This window comes from Salmo trutta, chromosome 40 (genome assembly GCF_901001165.1).
Source record: "Salmo trutta chromosome 40, fSalTru1.1, whole genome shotgun sequence".
In the NCBI taxonomy this organism is placed as follows: Eukaryota; Metazoa; Chordata; class Actinopteri; order Salmoniformes; family Salmonidae; genus Salmo; species Salmo trutta.
Window position 1 is genome coordinate 21,377,604 of NC_042996.1, and position 27,760 is coordinate 21,405,363.

The window sequence follows — 27,760 nt, forward strand, 5'->3', positions numbered from 1 at the left end:
CCACCTGGGTGCACATTTTGGTCTTTACCCTAGCACTACACAGCTGATTCAAATCATCTAAGCTTGTTGAGTTGGTTATTTGAATCAGCTGTGTAGTGCTCGGTCAAAAACCAAAACATGCACCCAGGGCAGAGTTTTGGAAACCCTGGTTTAGACTTCAACCCATGTATGAAACATCGCAGGAGTGCTGATCTAGGATCAGTTCTGGCTTTCAGATCATAATAAGTTTAAATGGATGGGGGGATCCTTATACAAGATCAACACGCCTACTCTTGAGACATTTGGAATACAGCCCCAAGACTCACCAATTGACCACAACTATACATGCATACATTACCCCCGTGTGGAATATTGAAGAACTGCAAGAAGCATACCAAATAGCTCTCTCATGCTCTCAATAACAACATATTGTTCATACTCCTCTGATTTATTATAAACATCATAGACAACACATTTCCTAATGAATCAAAAAATAGAATCAATCATCTGTGTACTATGGCAGTTAGATTTCAGGCACAGGTGTTAACACTATTGGCAGGTTGAAACTCATGCAGTTCAGTGAATGAGAGACTCCGACCCACTACTGTGGACACTCCTCATCAGCCCTCAATTTATGTTGTACAGCTGTGTCCACTGGTCTGATGACTCTGTCTTTTCACACATATTAATCCTTAAGAGTATATTGATGCACCCGTGCGTCAATCTAAGTAACATAATAATAATCCCCACCAAAATCCTGTCAGTTTAAGATAAATATGTTTTTTTTCATGGGCTGTGTCTCAATCCACCGCACCCGCCTATGTCGACATTCCACATCTGAGGTGTTTGTCAGACCGAGACATCTCGAAAATTGGTCTTCTCACAAAAAATCTTATTCCTTATGATACATTTTTGGACTGTCTTTTTTGCCATTTATGAATGTGTTATTCAATGCGTTTCTATGGGCTATAGTAGTAAAGGCCAAATTCAATATTTTAAGTAATACATTTATTAAATAGTACCAAAAACCAGATGTACACTACACAACTTTCCAAATCCTAACATCGCTGAGCCTCTCACATTAAACAACCATCTTTCCTGACGTTTTTTTGTCTTGACAATGTAGTGGTGCGCACACTAAACGACATGGCAAAGACAGGGGTCACACACTACAAGATTCTTCACTTGGTCGTTAGGATTCTCAATACCACGCTGTCTCGCGAAAATAATGATGTGATTAGATTGTGAACATAGCTACAACGAGCTGTGGCTCAAAGCAGCCTCAAACGTTTTCAGTCAGACACTCACGCTTGCCAAACTGACTTGAAATATCTAGCAAACATTTTGAATTGAATAACATTGCTTGTGAACTTCAGAGTTGCACCGATTTGACACTTTGGTTAAAGGCAAGTAAAAACTCGTAGTAGTAGTAGTAGCAGTAGTAGTAGTAGTAGCTCACATTCTGGGTGATGAGAAATATCATCATCTCACTGGCTTCTTCTCTGGCGAACTCTCATTGGCTATTGCTGATCACGCATTCTCAAAACTTGTCGTTCCACATCTCACACTGCAAGAGCACTGCAGTTTGTGCCGATAAAATCAAACATTGATTGCCCTCAGATTGCGTATCTGACCTGCTCACATTAAATGAGCGTTGTGACGGCCAAACGCCTCGAGTAGGCAACGACAATTTCAAAAACTTGTCTAGGACAGCTAAATCGGGGCCAAAATCGTGTAACATACACCTGGCTTAAAGGAGTCCTACAATTCTAAATCAAATAGTTAAATTATCTATGGTATGACCAAAACAATTCCATGTTAGCTTAGTAGAACCCTCCCATCCCCCCAAAGACTTAGACTTGATCATATTTTAAGTGTTAATGTATTTTAACAGTTATAGCTTAGTCAATCATACTAGGTCCTTGATGCTCCTCGGGTGTGACATCACAGCTTGGCCTTAGGGACAGAGTCAGGGCTGGGGTACAGGTGTTGCCGTAGGAAGCTAAGGCTCTTTTCCCAACAGTCTTCCTGAGCATCGGCATGCGGCTTGGGGTACCCTCCCCACAACATGATCACTACAACACACACACAATCATTAGTTACATTGGGAGTAAAGAATTGGTTATACATATATATCTTAGTTCAGGTGTGTATACTATAGGTGTGAGTTGTGTGTGCAGTGCCTTTCTGTCGTGTTTGAGGTACTATGAAGTTGCTGGCTCTGAAGTGGGGTGTGTAGGGCGGCTCAATGAGGTGTCCAGCATCAGGGTATTGCAGAATGGTCAGTAGGTGCTTGTTACCCGCTGCACGCATCATCTGGGTCATCTGCAGGTCAGAGGTCACATTCAGCATCATTGAAAATGATGGATTTCATAGGAAGCTTGTAATCATGTTTGTGTGTGTGTGTACTCACGTCCTTGGCAGACTCCACTGTGGCCCAGCTCTGATCATCCTCCCCGACGACCAACATCAATGGACACTTTATCCTCCCCATCTTTCAGAAGACAGGGCAATGAGTAAACAAAGCCACTGTGTGTGTGTTTGTGTGTGTGTTGACTTACATCCACTTTCTCTCCAAGGTCGGTTGGGATAGGCAGAATGATGTCTCTCCAGACCACACGGCCCTCTTCATCAAATTGGGTCTTATACCCATCCCTGGCAATACATAATTATGTTTTTAGTCTATATTTCTTTATTTGGGCTGTATGTCACAAGCTTCATAATCACGGTACCTTACACCTTCACTTTGAACAGATTTGGGTTTATTTTTCAGCCACATCCCACTCACTCGTTCATCTTTCTAAACACTTCACCGATAGCCTTGTTGACCGGGTTGACGTGACTCCCACTGATACACACACAGCATCTGGGCTGGAATAAACAGTATTTATTGTTACACACTGAACAAACTCATAAGCTTATACATGGTCAGTGTTGGGACAATAGCTTTCTGAATCTGAATTCACTCTATAAATACAAAGCTCCAATCTGGAGGAAAAAGAGGAGAGTGGGAGGAAGACTCACGCTGATGACTTTGGAGTAGGCTGCCAAGTTGAGGGAGACTGACACCCCAAAGGAGAGACCAAAGAGAGCAACTCTGTCCTTCATCACCAGGGGGTGCTCCTGCACAATCCTGAACGCTTTCTACATAACAGAGAGATAGAGCTCAAGTTCAAGTGATAAGGATACAATGTAGGAGCCAATGTAGCAGATGCAATGTGATGTAATATAATGTGAAGTGATATAATATAACAGTGAGTCTGGGTAAATGGTTACAGCAGGACTCTGCCCTCTCAGGGCCATTTCTGAACATTAAGACATGTACAAGCTTATAGCCTCACGCACAGTATGAGAATCACCTCAAAGTACGTTTTTGATTCGATGTCTGAGGTTCTGTTCTTGTCATGGGAAAGGTACTCTAGCGCCATGGAAACAAAACCGTGTGACGCCAGGAGGCAGGAGCGGTACTCCACCAGCCCCCCACCCCCTCCCCACATATCCAACACCCCAGGGAAGGGTCCAGGACCTGGGGGTAAAAAGAGGGTCCCTCGGACTCCATGTTCCCTGATGTCAATTCTGCACACACCAGGTGCCATGTACCATCGTTCTGTAACAACGGTCGCTAGGGGAGACTGCTTGCTGAAGCCCTCAGTCATGTGCCCACTGTACACAGAGATGTGTACCACCATAGGAGTGAGGACATCCATCTTTCTCAACCTGAGAGACAGAGAGAGTTTATTTGACTTGTCCAGCCGGGCCTGGTCACCCTAAATGATCTGGTTTTCCTATGTAAAATTGACCCCAAATATTGAATTGCATTGGTGTGTTACCTGAGGCCTGTCCGACTGCCTGGAACAGGCTGCATGCTCCACAGTAGACCCATGGGCTCTGCTCCTTCATATGTACCTCCAAGACTGGCATCCTTAGCAACTACATAAACAACAAAAAAGAAAGAGGCTCGAGTTCTTGACTTGGACTTCATTCAAAACACATTTTTTCTACTCTGAGCTCGTTTTTTCAGATGTCAGTTGTAGATGTTGACCGATTATCATTTTTTTTAACACTGATACCGATTAATCTGCCGATTTGATATACTTGTAATAATGGCAATTACAACAATACTGAAAGAACACTTATTTTTTGTAATCAGAGCTTGTTTTTTCAGAGTTGTCAGTTGTCTGTTGACTGGGGCTCCCGAGTGGCACAGCAGTCTAAGGCACTGCATCTCAGTGCTAGAAGCATCACTACAGACACTCTGGTTCAATTCCAGGCTACATCACAACCAGCTGTGATTGGAATCCCATAGGGCAGTGCACAATTGGCCCAGTGCCGTCAGGGTTTTGCCGGTGTAGGACGTCATTGTAAACAAGAATTTATTTAACTAGGCAAGTTAGTAAAGAACATTATTTTTTTTATTTTTTTTATTCTAAAACATACGGAATGGTGCTTTCAAAACAACTGGGGAAAAAAACTATGTCAAATAATGATGTCAGTGAACTAACTACCCGTCACCGTGCCTTGGCCGTCGCTGGTGTAATGGCCGAACGCCTCCCAAAGGTCCTTATCCTCAGAGCAATGAAGGGAATGTAGCGTCACTGAGAGAGCTGGAGGTAAATTCCTCACAACTACCTGGATCTTCTCATCCACGAGCCCCCGTGTTGGCTGCACTGACAGAAGCGGGAAAGTCCCAACCATGGTGGACAAACACCTGTAGAGAAAGACAAGACAGAAACAACCGAACACTGATAAAGATGGTGGGATTAACATTCCATTTGTCCTGGCTTTAACCTGTGAAAACTGGTTGGCGACAGAACAAGTTGGCTACGAGTCCCATTCGCTTCAAACTTCGTGTCCACATTTACTTACACGGAGTTATTCAACAATGACAAGTCAGAGACATGCTGACATAGAAAACCGCTCTGTGTAGTTACATAATTGTGGTGCGAGTAGACAAGTTTACTCGTACAGGAAAGTACAAAGTCCGTGCGGCACTGATCACAAAGTTGAGGGTGACAAAAATACTAGGATCGAAGCAAATGTACGTGATTATAACGTCATAACAAATCATGCAAAACATTTACAGTTGACAGGAATATGTTAGTTAATGTAGCGACACCTCAGCTCTCAGATCTCATAGCCGATTGTATCAACTTCAAAACAGTCTGAATTACATTAATGAAGGCTATGGATTGAGTAGAATATAATATAACTTTGTGTCAAGGATGCAAGTTGTATGTACATGTAGTTATTACCATGCATGAGATCCCCACATTGTAGCCTGTACATTTAATTTATTCCCTGATCATGTACTCTACCTTGGCAAGTAAAAGTGCAGTTCGGGTATGAATGTCTTTGAGATAATTTTTCAGTCATATCCAATACCAGGAGTATCAAATTCCAGTCTTTGAATGATGCTGTGTCTGCATGTACAACTGAAGTCGGAAGACTTATGTTGGAGTCATTAAAACTTGTTTTTCAACCACTCCACAAATGTGTTGTTATCAAACTATAGTTTTGTCAAGTCGGTTAGGACATCTACTTTGTGCATGACACAAGTCATTTTTCCAATAATTGTTTACAGACAGATTATTTCACTTATAATTCACTGTATCACAATTCCAGTGGGTCAGACGTTTACATACACTAAGTTGACTGTGCCTTTAAACAGCTTGGAACATTCCAGAAAATGATGTCATGGCTTTAGAAGCTTCTGATAGGCTAATTGACATAATTTAAGTCAATTGGAGATGTACCTGTGGATGTATTTCAAGGCCTACCTTCAAACTCAGTGGCTCTTTGCTTGACATCATGGGAAAATCAAAATAAATCAGCCAAGACCTCAGAAAAATAATTGTAGACCTCCACAAGTCTGGTTCATCCTTGGGAGCAATTTCCAAACGCCTGAAGGTACCACGTTCATCTGTACAAAAATAGTACGCAAGTATAAACACCATGGGACCACGCAGCCGTCATTCCGCTCAGGAAGGAGACGCCTTCTGTTGCGAAAAGTGCAAATCAATCCCAGAACAACAGCAAAGGACCTTGTGAAGATGCTGGAGGAAACAGGTACAAACGTATCTATATCCACAGTAAAACGAGTCCTATATCGACATAACCTGAAAGGCTGCTCAGCAAGAAAGAAGCCATTGCTCCAAAACCGCCATAAAAAAGCCAGATTACGGTTTGCAACTGCACATGGGGACAAAGATTGGACTTTTTGGAGAAATGTCCTCTGGTGTGATGAACCAAAAATAGAACTGTTTGGCCATATTGACCATCATTATGTTTGGAGGAAAAAGGTTGAGGCTTGCAAGCCGAAGAACCCATCCCAACCGTGAAGCACGGGGCTGGCAGCATCATGTTGTGGGTGTGCTTTTCTGCAGGAGGGACTGGTGCACTTCACAAACTATATGACATCATGAGGAGGGAAAATAATGTGGATATATTGAAGCAACATCTCAAGACATCAGTCAGGAAGTTAAAGCTTGGTCGCAAATGGGTCTTCCAAATGGACAATGACCCCAAGCATTCTTCCAAAGTTGTGGCAAAATGGCTTAAGGACAACAAAGTCAAGGTATTGGAGTGGCCATCACAAAGCCCTGACCTCAATCCCATAGAAAATTTGAGGGCAGAACTGAAAAAGCGTGTGCGAGCAAGGAGGCCTACAAACCTGACAAACCTACAAACCTCCTGCTCTGTCAGGAGGAATGGGCCAAAATTCACCCAATTTATTGTGGGAAGCTTGTGGAAGGCTATCCGAAACGTTTGACCCAAGTGAAACAATTGAAAAGCAATGCTACCAAATACTAATTGAGTGTATGTAAACTTCTGACCCACTGGGAATGTGATGAAATAAATAAAAGCTGAAAGAAATAATTCTCTCTACTATTATTCTGACATTTCACATTCTTAAATAAAATGGTGATCCTAACTGACCTAAGACAGGGAATTTGTATTAGGATTAAATGTAAGGAATTGTGAAAAACTGAGTTTAAATGTATTTGTCCAAGGTGTATGTAAACTTCCGACTTCAACTGTATGTATTACAATTATACACTTCAACAGTGTTTACCAAGCTTGGTCCTGGGACATCAATGGTTACACATTGTAACTAATAGACTAGAAACAGGATTTAAGAAGTTAAAGGCTGGTTTGTAATTCATATATAGAGAAATAGAACCTAAAAAACAGTACTCTACACTTCCTATGCATCATGTAAATACTCTAAAACCAGTTCATCTCAATATCTAATGTCCTTGAATTGAATTTATTTTGGGCAACATACATATACAACAAAATGCACAATGTGGACCCAGAGGATATCACTTGAAAGTATGAATTAAAATGCTTATTTCCAAACTGGTCCTCGATGGTAAAAACAATAACACATGGTTAAAAGACAAGCCAAAATTACAAACAACCATAAAATTCATTAATTTATATTGACATCCTAAAAAGTGGCACCATTCACTGCACTTCTCCCTAACCTTAAATCAACCATATTAATTTCACATTTAAACAATCTATTAATTGCACATCATACCGATCCTTCAAATAAATACACCTGACAGGCAGAAGGGGCACAAGGGGCAATGGAGTGGTTTCCCTTACTTAGACAACCTTGCCAAATGAAAAACTTTGCCTGCTTTTTAAAGCTATTTTTACTTTTATTTGCTTGATCTCCAAGGGAAGGCTATTCCACAGAAAAATGCCTGGCAAGGAAATACGTGCTGTGTTAGTTATAGACCATATCAATGTGGTTTTTCATGTAACCTGTGGCACTGGCATTTAAGATGTCAAACATATGATTAAGTTTAAGTTGCTCCACTCTGGACTCCAAAGGCAACAAGCCCAACTCCCAGAACTCCTATGTGGGTCCTAGGGGGGACATTCAGCATACACCTGATAACATTATTTTGCATGACCTGCGTTCTCTTTTTCAGCTTTTTTGATAGCCCACTATACCAAGCAGAGCAGGCATCATCAAAATGACACTGAATCAAGGTTGAGACAAGCAGTTTCTTAACTTTAATGTTAAAATATCTAGTGTAACGATATAAAAATGTCAATTTGTTTGCCATTTTAAAAATAATTTTAGCAGCAATCAGGTCTCCAGAAAGGGATTGATCTAGGGACACACCAAGATAAGTTACACTTGTTTTAGATTCAATCTCCTTGCCTGCACAGTTTACTGTTATCTTGTCAGCCCTAAGCAATCTATGTTTTGTTCCAAGACCTAAACCAATTCACTGCTACATAATTTAGACCCATGCATTTCAGTTTCATCAGGAGAATATCATGGTCTACAGTGTCAAAAGCTTTCTGCAAGTCCAATATGACCATACCTGTATAGTTCCCCTTCTCACTTTCCTGCTTAATGTGGTCAAAAAGGTGGATAAGGCAAGTAACAGTGGAATGAGCTGTTCTAAAACTAGATTGTAGTTCATAAAGAAGTTTGTGCTCAAGAAGGTATCCCTCAAGTTGATTAAAAACAAATCTCTCAACAACTGTGGATAAGGTGCTGTGGATTGACACAGGCCAGTACCTTCCTACATTTGTTTAAATGCTCTTCTTGTGGAGTGGAACCACCTGGGCTGTTTTGAGATCCTTGGGAAATGTACCACTACTAATAGAAAGGTCTACAATATGTGTCATCATTTTAGCAGTGACACAAGCACTATCCTTATGAATCTCGCAGGAAGGTTATCCAGCCCAGTTGCTTTGTTTGTGCTCATTAAGCATAGTAGTGTCACGTCCTGACCATAGAGAGCTCGTATTTTTCTATGGTAGAGTAGGTCAGGGCGTGACTGGGGGGTTTTGTCTAGTTTATTTATTTCTATGTTTGGTTCTAGTTTCTTTTTTCTAGGTTGGGGTTTTCGTATGATTCCCAATTAGAGGCAGCTGGTCATCATTGTCTTTAATTGGGGATCATATTTAAGTTGTTGTTTTTCCCACTAGTGTTTGTGGGAGATTATTTCGAGTTTATGCATGTAGCACCTCTTCGTCACAGTTTGTTGTTTTTGGATATAGTTTATTGTCTGTCTTGCATAGTTTCACATATAAATAAAGATGTAGAACGATACGCACGCTGCACCTTGGTCTCTCCTAATGTGACCAGTTAGGCACCGTGTTATGCGGTGATGCGCACTGTATCTCCAGTGCGCATTCATAGCCCGGTGGGCACTGTGCCTGCGCCCCGCATTTGCCGGGCTAAAGTGAGCATGTAGCCAGGACGGGTTGTGCCGGCTCAGCGCTCCTGGTCTTCGGTGCGTCTCCTCGGTCCAGGATATCCTGCACCAGCTCTACGCACTGTGTCGCCAGTGCGCCTCCACTGCCAGTACGTCCTGTGCCTGCTCCCCGCACTCTCCCTGAAGTGCGTGTTCCCAGTCAGGTATGTCCTGTGGGTTTTGTCTAGTTTATTTATTTCTATGTTTGGTTCTAGTTTCTTTTTTCTGTTTTTTTTGTCTAGTTTACATTTTCTATGTTGTGTTCAAGGTTATTTTTTTCTAGGTTGTGGTTTTCGTATGATTCCCAATTAGAGGCAGCTGCTCATCGTCGTCTCTAATTGGGGATCATATTTAAGTAGTTGTTTTTCCCACTAGTGTTTGTGGGAAATTTTGATTTTATGCATGTAGCACCTCTTCGTCACGGTTTGTTGTTTTGTTTATAGTTTGTCTGTCTTGCATAGTTTCACATAGAAATAAAGATGTGGAACGATAAGCACGCTGCGCCTTGGTCTCTTTCATACGACAACCGTGACAAGTAGATTGTTAACGTTGCCGTCTGTTACCATGCACAGCTCAAACAAATCATTTGTGATACTTTTGCTATGGTAAAAGTTGTTAATGAAAGACTAGCCAGTGTCCAGAGCAGTTAGGTAACTTATTAACTAGAGATGAGGTTATAGTGGTAAATAATTTGCAACCTTTGCCTTGTCATAACATAAAACATCATCAATATCCAGGCCAAAACTACAGGATTTTACCTTATGGGGAGTTTAAGCCAATGTCCTTTAAAGTTTTCCACAGTTTACGAGGCTGATGTAAGTTGTCATTAACGACGTCTATATAATGCATTGATCTGATAAACACAGGATATGTGTAGTATTTCATCAAATGAGAGACTTAATTTCAACCAGTAGAGAATGTGAAACGCTTTATTGAAAGAAGTTCATTATCCAAGTGTTATAAATACATGCATTATAGATATTATAATTGTAATATTATAAATAGAAGTTCAATCTGTACTTCAATGCACATTTTTTGGGGGCATTATAAAAACAGAGGAAAAAAGAGGTGGCAAGAGAGGTGTAAAAGACAGAAAGGGAAAGAGGTAAGAATATAGGCGCAGGGAAGGCAGCATATGACTAATAAATCACAGTGCTACCCATATATTCTCTCAGTTCATCACAATTACATAAGTGTCTCTAGTAGAGGTCGACCGATTATGATTTTTCAACGCAGATATTGATTATTGGAGGACCAAAAAAAGCCAATACCGATTTAATCGGCCGATATTTATTTGTAATAATGACAATGACAACAATACTGAATGAACACTTTTATTTTAACTTAATATAATACACCAATAAAATCAATTTAGCCTCTAATTGAACATGTTTCATTATTTATTTATCACTAACCTTTGATCTTCATCAGATGGCAGTCATAGGACTTCATGTTACACAATACATGTATGTTTTGTTCGATAAAGTTCATATTAATATCAAAAAATCTCAGTTTACATTGGCGCATTATGTTCAGTAATGTTTTGCCTCCAAAATCCTTTGATTTTGCAGAGAGCCTTATCAATTTACAGAAATACTCCTAAACGTTGATACAAGATAAGTGTTTTACATAGAATTAAAGATACACTGCTCCTTAATGCAACCACTGTGTCAGATTTCAAAAAAGCTTTACGGCAAAAGCACACCATGCAATAATCTGAGTACAGCGCTCAGGCACCAAAACAAGCCATACAGATACCCGTTGTGGAGTCAACAAAAGTCAGAAATAGCATTATAAATATTTGCTTACCTTTGATCTTCATCGGAATGCACTCCCAGGGATCCCAGTTCCACAATAAATGTTTGTTTTGTTCGATAAAGTCCATATTTATGTCCAAATACCTCCCTTTTGTTCGCGCGTTCAGTCCAAATGCAAAATGCGCGAGCACTAAGTTCAGACAAAAGTCAAGAGTTAAATTACAGTTCGTAGAAACATGTCAAACGATGTATAGAACCAATATTTAGGATGTTTTTTTATCATAAATCTTCAATATTCCAACCGGACAATTCCTATGTCGTAAGAAATGAAAAGGAACTCAGCTCGCTCTCACGGCCGTGCGCATGACTGAGCTCATGGCAATTTTCCAGACACCTGATTCCAATAGCTCTTATTCTCTTCCCATTCACAGTAGAAGCAAGATACAACGTTCTAAAGACTGTTGACATCTAGTGGAAGCCTTAGGAAGTGCAATATGACCCCATTTACACTGTATATTGGATAGGCAATCACTTGAAAAACTACAAACCTCAGATTTCCCACTTACTGGTTGGATTTGTCTCAGGTTTTCGCCTGCCATATGAGTTCTGTTATACTCACAGACATCATTCAAACAGTTTTAGAAACTTCAGAGTGTTTTCTATCCAAGTATACTAATACTATGCACATCCTAGTTTCTGGGTCGGAGTAGCAGGCAGTTTACTCTGGGCATGCTTTTCATCCGGACGTCAAAATACTGCCCCCTAGCCCAAAGAGGTTAAAAGAGCCTTTGTTGTGCATAGTGTAGTCTATGGTGTTGCCAGGGAACAGCATCCTCTTCAAATAAGTAGGAGGTGAAGATCTCCCGCACACTGATTGCCTCTCTTGCTGCGTTGTTAGACCCCATCCTTGAAACTTCTCCTCTGGCACACAGCGGCGAGCTGCAGATCCCCTCCTGGTCCTCGTGCCCATCCTCATGAAGTTATGCAGGACACAGGTAGCCTTCAGACACCTGAAATCCTCCAGGAGGCAGTCCCAGATGGCCCTGGTCACCCAACCTTGCAGTGCCCTACACGTTAACTGTAGGCAATCGTTTTGAAGGAATCTCTAGTTACAAGGTGTCTGTAGGAATATGGAAGACAATGTAATTATTAGACTTTTACATCACCAGGTCATTGTGGATTACTGAAGTCAAATATCCCTGATAACAAATCATTATAACATTGGATTGATAGATGCATGGGCACACATATTTGCCAATATCCAGTAACTTCGCAATTGAAGAGAAGTGGGACAACATTCCACAGGCCACAGTTAACAGCCTGATCAACTCTCTGCAAAGTAGATGTTGCGCTGCATGAGGAAAATGGTGATCCAGACTGGTTTTCTGATCCATGCCCCTACCTTTTTTTAAGTTGTCTGTGACAAACAGATGCATATCTGTATTCCCAGTCTTGTGAAATCCATAGATTAGGGCCCATTTTATTTCAATTGACTGATTTCCTTATATTAACTGTAACTTAGTAAAATCTTTGAAGTTGTTGCATGTTAGGTTAATATTTTTGTTCAGTGTTGTCACATTGGTAACAATGATTCGGGAGACAGACAGGAATGCGTAATAGTTTTTGTTAATCATACCCCAAATTATGGCGCGCCGCGTAAGGGCACAGGGACGAAGACCAAACAAACACGTAAAAAAAACACAGGGTTGAAACCCAAGCAAAAGAACGAGGAGTACCTCGAATAAATAACACCCATGCACAATGATTAACCCACGGGACGAGACTAGTAATCATCTAGCAATCTTGGCACGAAAGCTAAAACACAGCACAGGTACTGACACGCACCGACGGACATTGTGACAATATTCGACAGCACTATGGTGACCAAAGGGCACATATATACAAATACAATCAGTGGGAATAGGGGCAGGTGTGCGCAATGACATTTCCAGAGGGATCCGTGACAAGTGTAGTACATTGAAAGGGGGAATCTCCTGAGGACCTACCAGTTGACCAGCAGCACTATCCTGTCCTGGAGGCCAAACAAGTCAGTACCAACTACTACAAATTCTGTATAACATATCTGTGGTGCGTAACAGCACAACCACTGATCAGGAATTCGGTTTTATCATCATTCAGGGTAAACAATGTGAAAAACATTGCATTGCACGAAGTAACATAATAAACAACATTAAAAGATTTAGGTTCGGTGCAAAATTGTTGGGAGATAACATTACCAGCCATAACGTTATAATTAGCAGTGTCCCAGCCATAACTTCCCATATAGTAGACGTCCAGATGCACAAGGCAAGTTGATGGACAAGAGAGCTTGCGTGTTTGAGGATAGCGGGGGATAGTAATGGACTCAGAGTCATGGATGGATGGAGAGAAGGAGTTCCCTGCAGAAGGCCCTGTCGCCAAAGCTATGGAGCTTGGACCTGGAGATGACAAGGTGGCCAACTGTGGTAGAACAGAGTGAGTGTGTGGGTTGGTAGGGGAGAATAAGGTCTAAGAGATAAGGGGGGGTGCAAGGTGGTGAAGAGCTTTGTAGGTCAGAAGGAAGAACTTGTATTCAATGCGGTGGGAGACAGGGTGCTAGTGGAGTTCACGGAGAACGGCGCTGATGATGGGTGGCATGTAGCTTAGTGGTTTGAGCATTGGGCCAGTAACAGAAAGGTCGCTAGTTCTAATCCCCGAGCCGACTAGGTGAAAAATCTGTCGATGTGCCATTGAGCAAGATACTTAACCCTAATTGCTCCAGGGTCGCTGTTGATAATGGCAGACCCTGGCTGTGACCCCACTCTTCAAGGGGTATCTCAGGGAGAGTTGGGTTATGCAAAAATACACATATCCAATTCACACATGCTTATTAATACACGTGTACATGTGTGAAATAGGACAAATATAAGCACCCACCAAATGATTCTTATTGTATGCTTCCAGGACTTAGTGTGGGTGAGGAGTCAGGCTACAGAGTTCTGAACAATTTGGAGCTTATGGAGGCAGCTTGAGTTGATGCCTGAGTGTAATGAGTTGCAGTAGTCGAGTCGTGAGGAGATGAATACACTAACAGTTTGATGAAGGCTTTTTGTCCTCTTTTCTTTTTCTGTCAGACGGTCCAGCACCATCCTCAGACAATTGCTTTCATTTTTGGTGTAATTCTCATTTCTGGATAAGGCTTAAAATAAATACAGGACAAAGTCTTGCTATGTCACATGATTGCGCAAAACACAGGGCCCTAATTATAAACAACATCCTTAGAAGATTGTCAGTGTACGGCTGTAACTCGAAACAGAGGTTTTAGGTTCATTATAGTTCAGCCACCTTTCGTCCGACTGAAGTGTCATCGACTGGGTGCCCTGGATGCGTTTGCTCACTGTGACCTCCAGCCTTGCCCTTTGCGCGCTACAGCACTATCCACAGCTGCTTGGCCAGGTCATCCGACAGGCCCTGCACCTCGCCAAAGTAGTTTTGAATGAGGTTCATGTTGTGCGTGTTCTTGCTGTCCATGCGGTACTGATCGTACGTGACGTAAGTCCATGAGCCCTCCAGGTTCATCAGCTTGTGGTGGCCCTGCAGCAGCTCGGCTTGCTCTATCAGGTGTGTATGCCACCATCTCAGGCACTGCACAGGAAGGGAGGAGGAATATCAAATACATTGTTACCGTACAGCAGGGATCTTCAACCCTGTTCCAGGAGATCTACCCTACTGTAGGTTTTCGCTCCAACCCGAGTGTTAATTTACCTGATTTAGCTTATCAACCAGCTAATAGTTAGAATCAGGTGAGATAGATTATGGTTGGAGTGAAAACCTACAGGACGGTAGCTTTCCAGGTGGAGGCTTGAAGTGCCGTGCCGTACAATGCCACATCAAATGCAATGCAAACCAACAATAATAGTTCCCAATCAAGTGGCATCTTATGTTGCAGCTGAGCATACCTGAAAATATATTCTTCAGGTTCTCCACAGCTGAGGCAATCTAACTGTGTTGCATCCCAGTATATTTTTCATCCTTCAGGATTCAATGTTTATGCTTTGTTTATGCTTTGCCTCCTCTACCGGGGAGATCTGGATGTCCTTCACATCCCCCAGGACATAGTGGAGCTGACTAAGGCCTGTACGTACTACGCCTAACTGGGACTGGCTGGCAGTTTGGAGAGTGGTGACAAACAATTGTAAATGGTTTAGATATGGCTTAACAGCAAGCAGACTCCATCAGTTTACACACACACACACTTTCTCACACTGAGGTGTCAGTATGTCAGTTCTCTCAATCTCCATCTCTCGACAGGCTTGATGATACGTCCTGATGTCCACCCGAGTTTTCTGGGAGTTTGCAGTTCCCTGTCTGAACTCATCTTTTATTTTATTTATTTTATTTCACCTTTATTTAACCAGGTAGGCAAGTTGAGAACAAGTTCTCATTTACAATTGCGACCTGGCCAAGATAAAGCAAAGCAGTTCGACACATACAACAACACAGTTACACATGGAGTAAAACAAACATACAGTCAATAATACAGTAGAAAAATATGTCTATATACAATGTGAGCAAATGAGGTGAGATAAGGGAGGTAAAGGCAAAAAAGGCCATGGTGGCAAAGTAAATACAATATAGCAAGTAAAACACTGGAATGGTAGATTTGTAGTGGAAGAAAGTGCAAAGTAGAAGTAGGGGAAGGGGTAGTTGTTTGGGCTAAATGATAGATGGGCTATGTACAGGTGCAGTGATCTGTGATCTGTCTACAGAAGGAGTGTTCACTGGAGAGAATAGAATCAGGGAGAGAGAGTCAGGGAGAGGGAGTCAAAGAGAGACTTCCAACAGTGGATCTAACTTTATTAAAAATGGCCAGAAAAATGACCTTAACGTTTTTATCACTCCTCCTTACCTTGTCACTCTCCTGTCCATCTCGCTGATGTGTTCATTGTTCAGGTCCATGAGTAAATGGCTGGGCTCTGATTCCTGTCTGCACTCCTCCATTGGGACATTCAGGACCTCAGCCTTGGCCAGCCTGACATCTACAAGAAGAAGGAGGGGACCACTGAATAAGGAATTCAAATCAACAGGCTTTTGGATATGTATTTAGAATTAAACATTTCTGTACTTTCTGTACTTTGGAATCTCTCTCTCGCTGTGTCTCTCACCTAGCTAATAAATCAATGGCTAGTCCAACATTACTAGCTGTTCCAGCTGGCAGATATCCTTTGATACGTACAGTAGCTAGTGTTAATGGTAAGCAATACATTTTTTGGACCAACCTTTACTTGGCGGTACTTTTCTAAATTCCTGACTTGGAAACAATCGCTGTCTTCATGGCCAGTTGCAGGTGAAACGTTGGACTTTAGAAAATGCTCCGTTATTATTTTAAATATTTTCTCATTGATTTAGACAAGTGAGTGTTATTCAAAGCGACGCTTGATTTCCTAGATACCTTCATGACATGCAGCACTTTGGGGTGGACACCTACCCATCTCGCTGAGAGAAGATTTAAAGTAGACAAGATGGCGGCATACACATTGTTTGATTTCTTCACGGAGTAAAAATATATACATTTTTAATAACGGAGCATTTTTTTTTTTTTTAATTCCAACGTTCCACCTGTAACTAGCCATGGAAGTTTAGAAGATTTCCCTGCCTGATAAATAACAAAATAGCAGTAAATTATAAAATAGCCTCCACCAATCTTGCCTTACAATCAGTCCGTCAGTCTTGCATTAGAATAATGAGGATTAAACTTACTCTGCCAAAACGCACTGTCCTCTGGTCAAGCATTGTCAAAAATGCTTGATGTGGCATGCCTGGCGCAACCATCTTCAGCTTTTCATATGAAGAGGTCATGTTTGTTGAGAAGACAGCGGCAGGTCAATAGCCACTCCTTTGCAGGTCTTTCATGCCTGCTGTACCAGTCTCCTTGCCGTTCTCACAATGGAGCTCTGGCAATGCCAAATTCTAATGCCCTAAAGAGAGGAATGGGTCAGGAAAGTTGATCGATTTAAAAGTCAAACATATTGGAATAAGACAAACTAAATAAAGATATACTGCATCCTTACCACTTATGGTTATAAGTCTAACAGACCTGCCAGGACAAACCCTAGTTGCCTACTGTGGACACAAGCCAAAATTTTGCAGTATCTCTACAGGCAGAATACGAGCTAAATAAATACATCAGATATCAGAATACAATTAACAAAAAAGGTTATTCAACATGGCAAGGAAGGCAAATAAAATGAGTGATCTTTAAATCAGTAACAAATTGGTTTGGAGAACGGCTGCCGTCAATCACTGTGATGCCTGCATTGCGAGGCAGTGGCTGTAGGAAGCCTTTAACTATGGCATCCCGATTGTGGACCACAAAAATGGAATGCCTGGCTCTGTCACAATTGGCACAGAAGAAGGGGCACGGAAGGAAATTGCTACCGCGCATGACAGCTGGGTTGAACACTGTTGACATCTGGGTGATGATCCTCTACTGCCAGCCAGTTATCAATGAGATATGGCCTCGCCTCCTTCCATCCTGTTGAAGACATTTGCTGTCTGGTAGCCCAGTCTGATGAGGCCGTTGAGTGGTGGTGGTGAGGCCTCATCGTGGACATCGGAACTGTCCAAGAGCTCCTGGTGTTCTTGGAGTAGGGCATCTGTCCAATAAATAGCCGAAAGATTAAGAAAGTGTTTAAAAGTGACAGATCTAGGTATTTTGCACTTGAATCATCACAACTAATTCAAAGGAGTCAAAGGACCACAGCAAGAGGAGCATGGTAATCAACAATGGTCGCGTGTCACGAGCTGTGGAAGCCGAAGACTGCGGCCTCCCGCAAAGCAGTCTACACTCTCAACGAGAGGCCCGGAGCAGATACAAACAACTAATTGTTTCGCCACCCTGGAGCCTGATCTTCCTGCACCTTCGTCGCTGGGGGTACCTGTGTCTGGAGCCTGATCTTCCTGCACCTTCGTTGCTGGGGGTACCTGTGTCTGGAGCCTGATCTTCCTGCACCTTCGTCGCTGGGGGTACCTGTGTCTGGAGCCTGATCTTCCTGCACCTTCGATGCTGGGGGTACCTGTGTCTGGAGCCTGATCTTCCTGCACCTTCGTTGCTGGGGGTACCTGTGTCTGGAGCCTGATTTTCCTGCACCTTCGTTGCTGGGGGTACCTGTGTCTGGAGCCTGATCTTCCTGCACCTTCGATGCTGGGGGTACCTGTGTCTGGAGCCTGATCTTCCTGCACCTTCGTCGCTGCGGGTACTTGTGTCTGGAGCCTGATTTTCCTGCACCTTCGATACTGGGGGTACCTGTGTCTGCAGCCGCTGTGCCTACTCCTACTTCTTCCCCCATGATTTTGAAGTCGACGTTAGCAACCTTCTGTCCCTGCTCTGGATCAAGCAGGGTTTCTCCATCTGTCGGAGACCTGCTCCAGGCACCGGGAGCTACGGGCTCAAGTTATCACGCCTCTTGCCTGTCCTTAAAGGGTTCTCCAAATCCTGTGAGGCGTGTGAGTAGGCGGATATCCTCGTCCATCTCGCTAGCTGGGTTTTTGGGCAGCTCCATGGTAAGAAACGTGACTGTTCTTGGTGCAAAAACAATGTCCTGTCCCGGAGCTTGAGTGAATTAAATTACTAAGCTGCTCCCGAATGTAGTATGTCAGCACATGAAAATAGATTCTATCGTAGTCCATGTGGGTTTTAATGGCATTATGAAGGGTTCCTCTAAACCTCTTTCAAACTGGATTTGAAAGAGGTTTAGACACTAATAAAAGACCCATCATATATGGCCATGTGCCCTCTCTGAATCGTGGCATTGAACGCTTTAGCAGGATTCTTTCTCTTCACAACTGGCTATGTGATTATTGTAGCTCAATGGGTGTAGCTTTTGTTGACAATTTTGATAGCTGTTGGGGAAAAAAACACGTTTTATAAGGAGGATGGGGTCCACCTAAATCATTTGGGTTCCTGGATCCTTTCACAGCATTAAAATGCTGCATTGAGACAATGACTTATCAATGACCTAAACCCAGCCCAGTTAATCCCTACCATTGTGTCACTGAGTTGTCATAATGCTTCAGCAATGTACATTATACCAGTGGCATTGGTAGACACAATGTAAGTAAGCTAGTTTATGTCCCTGAATGCTTCTGCCGAGCCTACAGCTATTGTATGCAGAAATCATGTGCATATGAACCAGACTTATGCTTTTAGCACTGAGGCGGTGTGCCCTAGTTGGAAGTCCACTGTGTGCAGCTCACCCTGCGCTAACATAAATAACATGAGAATGTCTACTTCTGCTAACCTTCCCAGTAAAGCAATGAGAACAAGCAAGCATCCTAGAAAAGTGCTCAAAATAGCCCACGTTAACATATGTAGCTTAATTACTTGCTAGTAACGTTCATATTCTGACTATCTCTGAAACCGACTTAGATAATACCTTTGATGATACCAAGGTGGCAATACAAGGTTATAACATTTACAGAAAAAACAGAAATGCCAATGTTGGAGGTGTTGCTGTTTATATTCAGAACTACATTCCTGTAAAGCTTAGAGCTCATGTTAAATACTATTGAAGTAATATGGCTACAGGTTCATCTGCCAGAGAGGTATATTTTCTGGGTGATTTAAATATTGACTGGCTATCATCAAGCTGCCCACTCAAACAAATGCTTCAAACTGTAACCAGTGCCTGCAACCTGGTTCAGGTTATCAATCAACCTACCAGGGAAGTTACAAACAGCACAGGAATTAAATCATCAACATGTATTGATCATATCTTTACTAATGCTGCAGAAATTAGCTTGAAAGCAGTATCCAAATCCATCAGATATAGTGATCACAATATAGTAGCCATATGTAGGAAAACCAAAGTTCCAAAAGCTGGGCCCAATATAGTGTATAAGAGGTCATACAATAAGTTTTGTACTGATTCCTATGTTGTTGACGTAAACAATATTTGTTGCTCTGTGGTGTGTAATGAGGAGCAACCAGACGCTGCACTTGACATATTTATGAAATTGCTTAATCTAGTTACTAATAAGCATGCACCCTTTAAGTTAAATAACTGTAAAAACGATTAAACTCTGTGGATTGATGAGGAATTGAAAAATGTTATGGTTGAGAGGGATGAGGCAAAAGGAATGTCAAATAAGTGTACAACAGATTGGCAAACGTACTGTACATTTGAGAAATCATGTAACTAAACTGAGTAAAAAGAAGAAACAACACTTTGAAACAAAGATAAATTACATAGAGATTGATAGTAAAAAGCTTTGGAGCAGCTTCAATGACATTTTGGTGGAAAAGGCAACTCAACTCCATCATTCATTGAATCAAATGGCTCTTTCATAAAAAAAATTGAATTCGTTAAGACATTTCTTAGAGTCTATCGTCTACACAAACTCGCTCTTTGCTCACATATCGACAGATGTGTTGGCTTGGCAAAGATGTGGAGCACTTCATGGTGTGAAACTGTATCTGTGCGCAGTAGCCACCAACCCTTTTAAAATAATTGTATACCCCCAGAGACCGCCCCCACATCGCTAACCGCCTCTGAACAGCCTTGGACATAAAAACAACAGCAGAGAGAAACAACATGTATGGAAAACATTATTGTTTGCATGGGTGGAATTTCTCCGAAAGACTCGTTACCACTCGCAAGTAAATAGGGAACACATCGATGTTTTCCATTGTAAATGTCTCCAGATTCAGTACTACAAACCCCAATAACGAATGGTGCAATTAGTGGGTAAATATTCATAATGCAGCTACTGGTCAGTATCCATATCCATTTACTTATCATGCCTCTAAGAAACATTTTTGAAAAGGTAAAAAGAAAAATGTAAAAACTTGTAAGGTGACCCATTTTTGTCTTTGAGATGATCTTGATGATGATGTTCTGATGTCATGTAATGTTTTTCACTGCCCACCCATGAAATCTGACTGCTGAAAATTATCCCTGGTCAGGTCGTCCACCTGTCTTGTCTTCTAACGTAAGATAGAACCCCTCCTCTCCTTACTGAGCTCTTCTGATCTGAATTACAACATTGTCCCTGTAACTTTACAACAATTCCAATGTTCAGTCTGTATGCAGAGAGTGAAAACCAGCAGAGAGGGATGTGATGCAGCTCTCACGGAAGAACGTGTTTCTCATGTCAAAGAGTTGGAACCGGAGAGAGAAGGCCAGATTGCAGATGGTGAGTTACGTAACGTATTGTTACATTACAAACAATGGAGGGTAATGGCAATGTCAGAGTATATGGATTCATGAAGCTGACCAGTCATTAGGCATGTCAGACTCTCACTGCAGGCAGTGATACATCATCAATGTAGCAAATCAAAATCAAATCAAATGTTATTGTCACATAGACATATTTAGAAATGCTTGTGTTCCCAGCTCCAACAGTGCAGTAGTATCTAACAATTCACAACAATACACACATCTAAAAGTAAAAGAATGGAATTGAGAAATATAAGGACAAGCTAATTTTTTATTTAACTAGGCAAGTCAGTTAAGAACAAATTCTTATTTACAATGATGGCCTAGGAACAGTGGGTTAACTGCCTTGTTCAGGAGCAGAATTACATATTTTTACCCTGTCAGTTCGGGGATTCGATCTAGGAACCTTCCGGTTCCTGGCACCAACGCTTTAACCACTAGGCTACCTGCCGCCCCGGCTACCTGATACCTGCAATGTCGGAGTCCGGAGTATAAATATCTACTGAACAAAAATATAAACACAACATGCAACAATTTCAATGATTTTACTGAGTTACAGTTCATAATTAAATAAATTAAGCCCAAATCTATGGATTGGACATGACTGGACAGGGGCGCAGCCATGGGTGGGTCTGGAAGGGCATAGACCTACCCATCTGGGCCTGGCTCCCCACCCCCTGGGGACCAGCCAAACAGAATGAGTCTTTCCCCACAAAAGGGCTTTATTACAGATAGAAATACTCCTCAGTTTCTCCTCAGAATATATAGTATATCGGTAAAATACCCAGGATAGAATACTATTTGTAAGTAATAAATGAATAGGATGGCCTTGACTAGAATACAGTATATACATATGAAATGGGTAAAACAGTATGTAAACATTATAAAATTGATCAGTGTAAGGTTATTAAAGTGACCAGTGTTCCATGTCTATGTACATAGGGCAGCAGCCTCTAAGGTGCAGGTTTGAGTAACCGGCTGGTAGCCAAGCTATTCACAGTGACTAAGTTCAGGGCCTTGAGATAAGAGCTGTTTTTCAGTCTCTCGGCTCCAGCTTTGATGCACCTGTACTGACCTTGGGTGGCTGAGGTCCTTCATGATCTTCTTGGCCTTCCTGTGTCACGGGTGCTGTAGATGTCCTGGAGGGCAGGAAGTGTGCCCCCGGTGATAATATGGGCAGACCACACAACACATCACTGACAATCTGAAATGGTCCACCCACACAGACAATGTAGTGAAGAACCCTCTGGAGAGCCCTGTGGTTGTGGATGATGCAGTTGCCGTACCAGGCGGTGATACAGCCCAACAGGATGCTCTCATAGGTGCATCTGTAAAAGTCTGTGAGGGTCTTAGGGGCCAAGTCGAATTTCTTCAGCCTCCTGAGGTTGATGAGGGGCTGTTGCGCTTTCTTCACTACATTGTCTGTGTGGGTGGACAATTTCAGATGGTCAGTGATGTGTACACAGAGGAACTTAAACATTTTCACCTTCTCCACTGCGGCCCGGTCGATGTGGATACGGGTGTGCTCCCTCTGCTGTCTCCTGAAATCCATGATCAGCTCCTTCGTTTTGTTGACATTGAGGGAGAGGTTATTTTCCTGGCACCACTCTGCCGGGGCCCTCACCTCCTCCGTGTAGGCTGTCTCGTCGTTTTTGGTAATCAGGCCTACCCCTGTTGTGTCATCTGCAAACATGATGATTGTGTTGGAGGCGTGTTTGGTGTAATTTGTCTCATGATATGTGTTTGATATGGGTTGGCGGCATATGACACACATTGTTTGGTATGGTCTCTGCCTCAACATATTTATCTCTAAATGGCCACCAGTGTCAAGAAAATTACCGGGCCTTTGTGTGAGTGAGGACAGCCCTGTGGAAGACTGTTGAATCGAGCAGGGCCAGATAAATATATACAGGCTACAGGGTGTGTGTGTGTCTGTGTGTGTGTATGGGGTTGTGTGTGCGTGTGTTTAGCAGAGAGGTCTGGGTCTGTCAGACCAAAGCAATATGAAGCTATAGTGAGTGTTGTTGTTTGGCTCAGAATCCACTGAACAATAGCGGAGTGAGATTGTCTGGGGGGAAGGAATAGGTTAGCTACATAGAGGGCTGATATACTAGCCTATTCAACCAAAACAATCATTAAAAACCCAAAAAGCTCAGGAAGATGAATACTGCATTCCACTTATCCACAAAAAAACTTTTTGTGGGTCCTATACAATAGAGCTCCTGAGTCTGAACTGAAAACAAACCCAGAAGTAACTATGTTTGAACCACTGTTCCGGGAAGGAAGTAAAAACATATATTTTTTAAAATATTTTAATTAATGTATTTTTGTGAGAACAATGAGAGAGAAGAGTCTCCATGTTGCCTCAACATTGCCCAGTGGTCTGTAGAGAGAACAGGTTGTTCTTTGAGATGTTCTGCTGGGGAGTAAAATCAAATGAAATTGTATTGGTTACATACACATGGTTAGCAGTTGTTATTGCGAGTGTTGCGAAATACTTGTGCTTCCAGTTCTGACAGTGCAGTAATATCTAACAAGTAATCGAACAATTCCACAACTACCTAATACACTCAAATCTAAGTAAAGGGATGGAATAAGAATATATACATATAAAAATATGGTTGAGCGATGACCGAGCGGCATAGGCAAGATGCAATAGATGGTACAAAATACAGTATAAACATATGAGATGAGTAATGCAAGATATGTAAACATTATTAAAGTGGCATTATTAAAGTGACTAGTGATCCATTATTTAAAGTGGCCAATGATATCAAGTCTGTATGTAGGCAGCAGCCTCTCTGTGGTAATGATGGTTGTTTAACAGTCTGATGCCCTTGAGATAAAAGCTGTTTTCAGTCTCTCGGTCCCAGCTTTGATGCACCTATACTGAGCTTGCCTTCTGGATGGTAGCGGGGTGAACAGACAGTGGCGTTTTGGTCCAGATAGCAGCAGATACACGGGCTACACATACTAAGACAGAGGGGTGCGGTTTCCCTCGCTCTGATGATTTCTCCGGTGAGATTCAGCCACTTGTGAATTGACGAAAAACGATGAAAATACAGAGACGAAAGATAATTTAAAAAAATGTATAAGTCAAATATTTGGGGAAGACTAGCTTCCCTTGGCGTCCATAAATCCACAACACTGATTTTAATTGAAAACAATCACAGTAAGGTACTAAATTATTCAGCAGACATTTTTTGATAGCGATATAAACAGTCTAAGATCTTTGACAGCCTGATGGGAACATTGTTACAGGAAATAATCACTCATCTGGTGGAGGTTAGCATAGGGCTAACGTGTGCCAGGTTATCTGATGGGACCAGCTACAATGTAGCGTTCTATCACGTGCAAGTTAATCAAATACTTAAATAGGCTAATGCACATTTTGAGACGGAGAAACTTTCAATTTAAACTGTTTCTAATGTTCGCAAGTATGGCCCCAATTAAGTTTACCATCACTCTGGAACAATGTCTGTGTTTGTGTGTGTGTGTGCACCCGCGCTCTCGTGTGTGTTTTATTGCATGGCTTTTCAGTGACTTTTGAATGTAGAGCGAGACTGCATTAGCTCATGGAGGAGCTGGTAGCTGTTAGTCAGGTGAGCTGTTAAGCACTAAATCTGTGCAAACAGATCGGCCCTGCTCTCTGTCAAAGCCAAATCCTCTATATGGCCTGGCCTTCGGCCTACACACATACCATAACCACACACTATAGTAACCCTCTGTAACAGTACCACAATTGGTCAGATAACAATTTTCAATTGATGTACAGTGAAGGGAATATAGGCAATCCACTGGTCTTATGTCAGCATTGAACTTCCCTATTTCCCTTTGTTTCTAACCCTTCGAACCTGAATCAGAGGTAGAAATGGAAGGGTCAAAGGGTTGAGCGGTAAAGAGCAAAACAATCCAGATGATAAACAGACCCTCCACACTATCCCTCTCTCCTTCCATGCCTCTCTCCTTCCATCCCTCCTTCTCCCTCCACACTGTCTCTCTCCTTCCATCCCTCCTTCTCCCTCCACACTGTCTCTCTCCTTCCATCCCTCCTTCTCCCTCCACACTATCCCTCTCTCCTTCCATCCCTCCTTCTCCCTCCACACTATCCCTCTCTCCTTCCATCCCTCCTTCTCCCTCCACACTATCCCTCTCTCCTTCCATCCCTCCACACCATCTCTCTCTCTCCTTCCATCCCTCCTTCTCCCTCCATATTGCGAAAAGGAATCAGTTCTGGCTTTCTGATCATAATGAATAAGATAACATGGACAGGGACGTCCTTGTCCAAGATCAACAGTCCTACTCAGATGTAGGAATACAGGCCCAGGACTCATCCGTTGCCCACCACTACACATGTGCTATGTGCATTCATCATCCTCGTGTGATATATTGAAGAACTGCAAAAGAATGACCAAATAGTGCTCAATAACAGATATTGTTCATATTCTTCTTCTGATTTATTATAAACATCATAGACAACACATTTCCTAATGAATAAAAAAATAGAATCAATCATCTGTGTACTATGGCAGTTAGGTTTCAGGCACAGGTGTTAACACTATTGGCAAGTTCAGTGAATGAGAGACTCCGACCCACTACTGTGGACACTCCTCATCAGCCCTCAATTTATGTTGTACAGCTGTGCCCACTGGTCTGATGACTCTCAGTCTTTTCACACATATTAATCCTTAAGAGTATATTGATGCACCCGTGCGTCAATCTAAGTAACATAATAATAATCCCCACCAAAATCCTGTCAGTTTAAGATAATTATGTTTTTTTTCATGGGATGTGTCTCAATCTACCGCACCCGCCTATGTCGACATTGTCACGGGTGTTGTTGGGTAGAGAGGACCAAGGCGCAGCGGGTTGCATGTTCATCATTATATTTTATTAACTAAATGTGAACACAGGAAAACAAAGAACGACAGTTTCACAGGCTAATACACACAGCAGTGCGAAATACAACTACCCACAAAACCCCCAGGTGAAAACAAGCTCCTTATATATGACTCTCAATCAGGAACAACGAAGTACAGCTGTTCCTGATCGAGAGCCATACAGACAACAAAGAAATACACAAACCAGAAAACCCTAGAATACCAATAACTAGAACATACACCCAAAACCCTGGAACACATGAATAAAACATCCCTCTACAATACACACAACCCCCGGACCACATAAAACAAATACCCTCTGCCACGTCCTGACCAACCTACAATAACAAATACTCCCTCTACTGGTCAGGACGTGACAGACATTCCACATCTGAGGCGTTTGTCAGGCCGAGACATCTCGAAAATTGGTCTTCTCACAAAAAAATCTTATTCCTTATGATAAATTTTTGGACTGTCTTTTTTGCCATTTATGAATGTGTTATTCAATGCGTTTCTATGGGTTATAGTAGTAAAGGCCAAATTCAATATTTGAAGTAATACATTTTTTTAAATAATACCTAAAACCAGATGTACACTACACAACTTTCCAAATCCTAACATCGCTGAGCCTCTCACATTAAACAACCATCTTTCCTGGCGGTTTTTTGTCTTGACAATGTAGTGGTGCGCACACTAAACGACATGGCAAAGACAGGGGTCACACACTACAAGATTCTTCACTTGGTCGTTAGGATTCTCAATACCACGCTGTCTCGCGAAAATAATGATGTGATTAGATTGTTAACATAGCTACAACGAGCTGTGGCTCAAAGCAGCCTCAAACGTTTTCAGTCAGACACTCACGCTTGCCATACTGACTTGAAATATCTAGCAAACATTTTGAATTGAATAACATTGCTTGTGAACTTCAGAGTTGCACCGATTTGACACTTTGGTTAAAGGCAAGTAAAAACTCGTAGTAGTAGTAGTAGTAGTAGTAGTAGTAGTAGCAGTAGTAGTAGTAGTAGTAGTAGTAGCAGTAGTAGTAGTAGTAGCAGTAGTAGTAGTAGTAGTAGTAGTAGCTCACATTCTGGGTGATGAGAAATATCATCATCTCACTGGCTTCTTCTCTGGCGAACTCTCATTGGCTATTGCTGATCACGCATTCTCAAAACTTGTCGTTCCACATCTCACACTGCAAGAGCACTGCAGTTTGTGCCGATAAAATCAAACATTGATTGCCCTCAGATTGCGTATCTGACCCGCTCACATTAAATGAGCGTTGTGACGGCCAAACACCTCGAGTAGGCAACGACAATTTCAAAAACTTGTCTGGGACAGCTAAATCGGGGCCAAAATCGTGTAACATACACCTGGCTTAAAGGAGTCCTACAATTCTAAATCAAATACCTAAATTACCTATGGTATGACCAAAACAATTCCATGTTAGCTTAGTATTTTTATATTTTAAGTGTTAATGTATTTTAACAGTTATAGCTTAGTCAATCATACTAGGTCCTTGATGCTCCTCGGGTGTGACATCACAGCGTGGCCTTAGGGACAGAGTCAGGGCTGGGGTACAGGTGTTGCCGTAGGAAGCTAAGGCTCTTTTCCCAACAGTCTTCCTGAGCATCGGCATGCGGCTTGGGGTACCCTCCCCACAACATGATCACTACAACACACACACAATCATTAGTTACATTGGGAGTAAAGAATTGGTT

At 42.1% G+C, this 27,760-nt stretch overlaps 2 protein-coding genes and 1 long non-coding RNA gene across 9 annotated transcripts in view; 1 reads left to right on the plus strand and 2 right to left on the minus strand.

The window, feature by feature from the left end:
• Positions 1-977: 977 nt before the first annotated feature.
• Positions 978-27,631, minus strand: LOC115180080 (acyl-coenzyme A thioesterase 5-like). 3 transcript variants are annotated; one of them, XM_029741987.1, is made up of 10 exons: positions 27,552-27,631; positions 4,485-4,687; positions 3,810-3,909; positions 3,339-3,696; positions 3,004-3,123; positions 2,768-2,850; positions 2,541-2,634; positions 2,393-2,473; positions 2,163-2,304; positions 978-2,054 (listed from the first exon to the last, which is right to left on the minus strand). In XM_029741987.1, the coding sequence occupies exons 2-10, from the start codon at positions 4,672-4,674 to the stop codon at positions 1,924-1,926; spliced, it is 1,299 nt and encodes a 432-aa protein (XP_029597847.1). In that variant the 5' UTR covers positions 4,675-4,687; positions 27,552-27,631; the 3' UTR covers positions 978-1,923. The 3 variants fall into 3 exon arrangements, with proteins under 3 accessions (XP_029597847.1, XP_029597848.1, XP_029597845.1); XM_029741988.1 differs by lacking the exon at positions 27,552-27,631 and adding an exon at positions 11,016-11,256; XM_029741985.1 differs by lacking the exon at positions 27,552-27,631 and adding an exon at positions 4,846-4,935.
• The window catches only part of LOC115180077 (acyl-coenzyme A thioesterase 5-like), a 34,955-nt gene continuing 32,789 nt past the window's right edge, over positions 25,595-27,760 (minus strand). For all 5 annotated transcript variants that reach the window (XM_029741979.1, XM_029741980.1, XM_029741981.1 and 2 more), the window contains one exon: positions 25,595-27,711. In XM_029741979.1, coding sequence (XP_029597839.1) covers positions 27,581-27,711 — 131 coding nt within the window. In that variant the 3' untranslated portion in view covers positions 25,595-27,580. The remainder of the gene's footprint in view (positions 27,712-27,760) is intronic.
• LOC115180081 (uncharacterized) overlaps positions 26,981-27,760 on the plus strand; it is a 33,251-nt gene continuing 32,471 nt past the window's right edge. Inside the window, exon 1 of the long non-coding RNA XR_003873031.1 lies at positions 26,981-27,018. This is a non-coding gene — a long non-coding RNA (uncharacterized LOC115180081). The remainder of the gene's footprint in view (positions 27,019-27,760) is intronic.

Bases quoted from the DNA above. Each gene is read 5' to 3' on its own strand.
- LOC115180080 (XM_029741987.1), bottom strand. From the start codon at position 4,674: ATGGTTGGGACTTTCCCGCTTCTGTCAGTGCAGCCAACACGGGGGCTC. The intron at 3,124-3,338 runs GTGATTCTCATA...TCTGTTATGTAG, and splicing joins AATCAAAAACGTACTTTGAG to AAAGCGTTCAGGATTGTGCA. The intron at 2,474-2,540 runs GTAAGTCAACAC...GTCTTCTGAAAG, and splicing joins ACCTTGGAGAGAAAGTGGAT to ATGGGGAGGATAAAGTGTCC.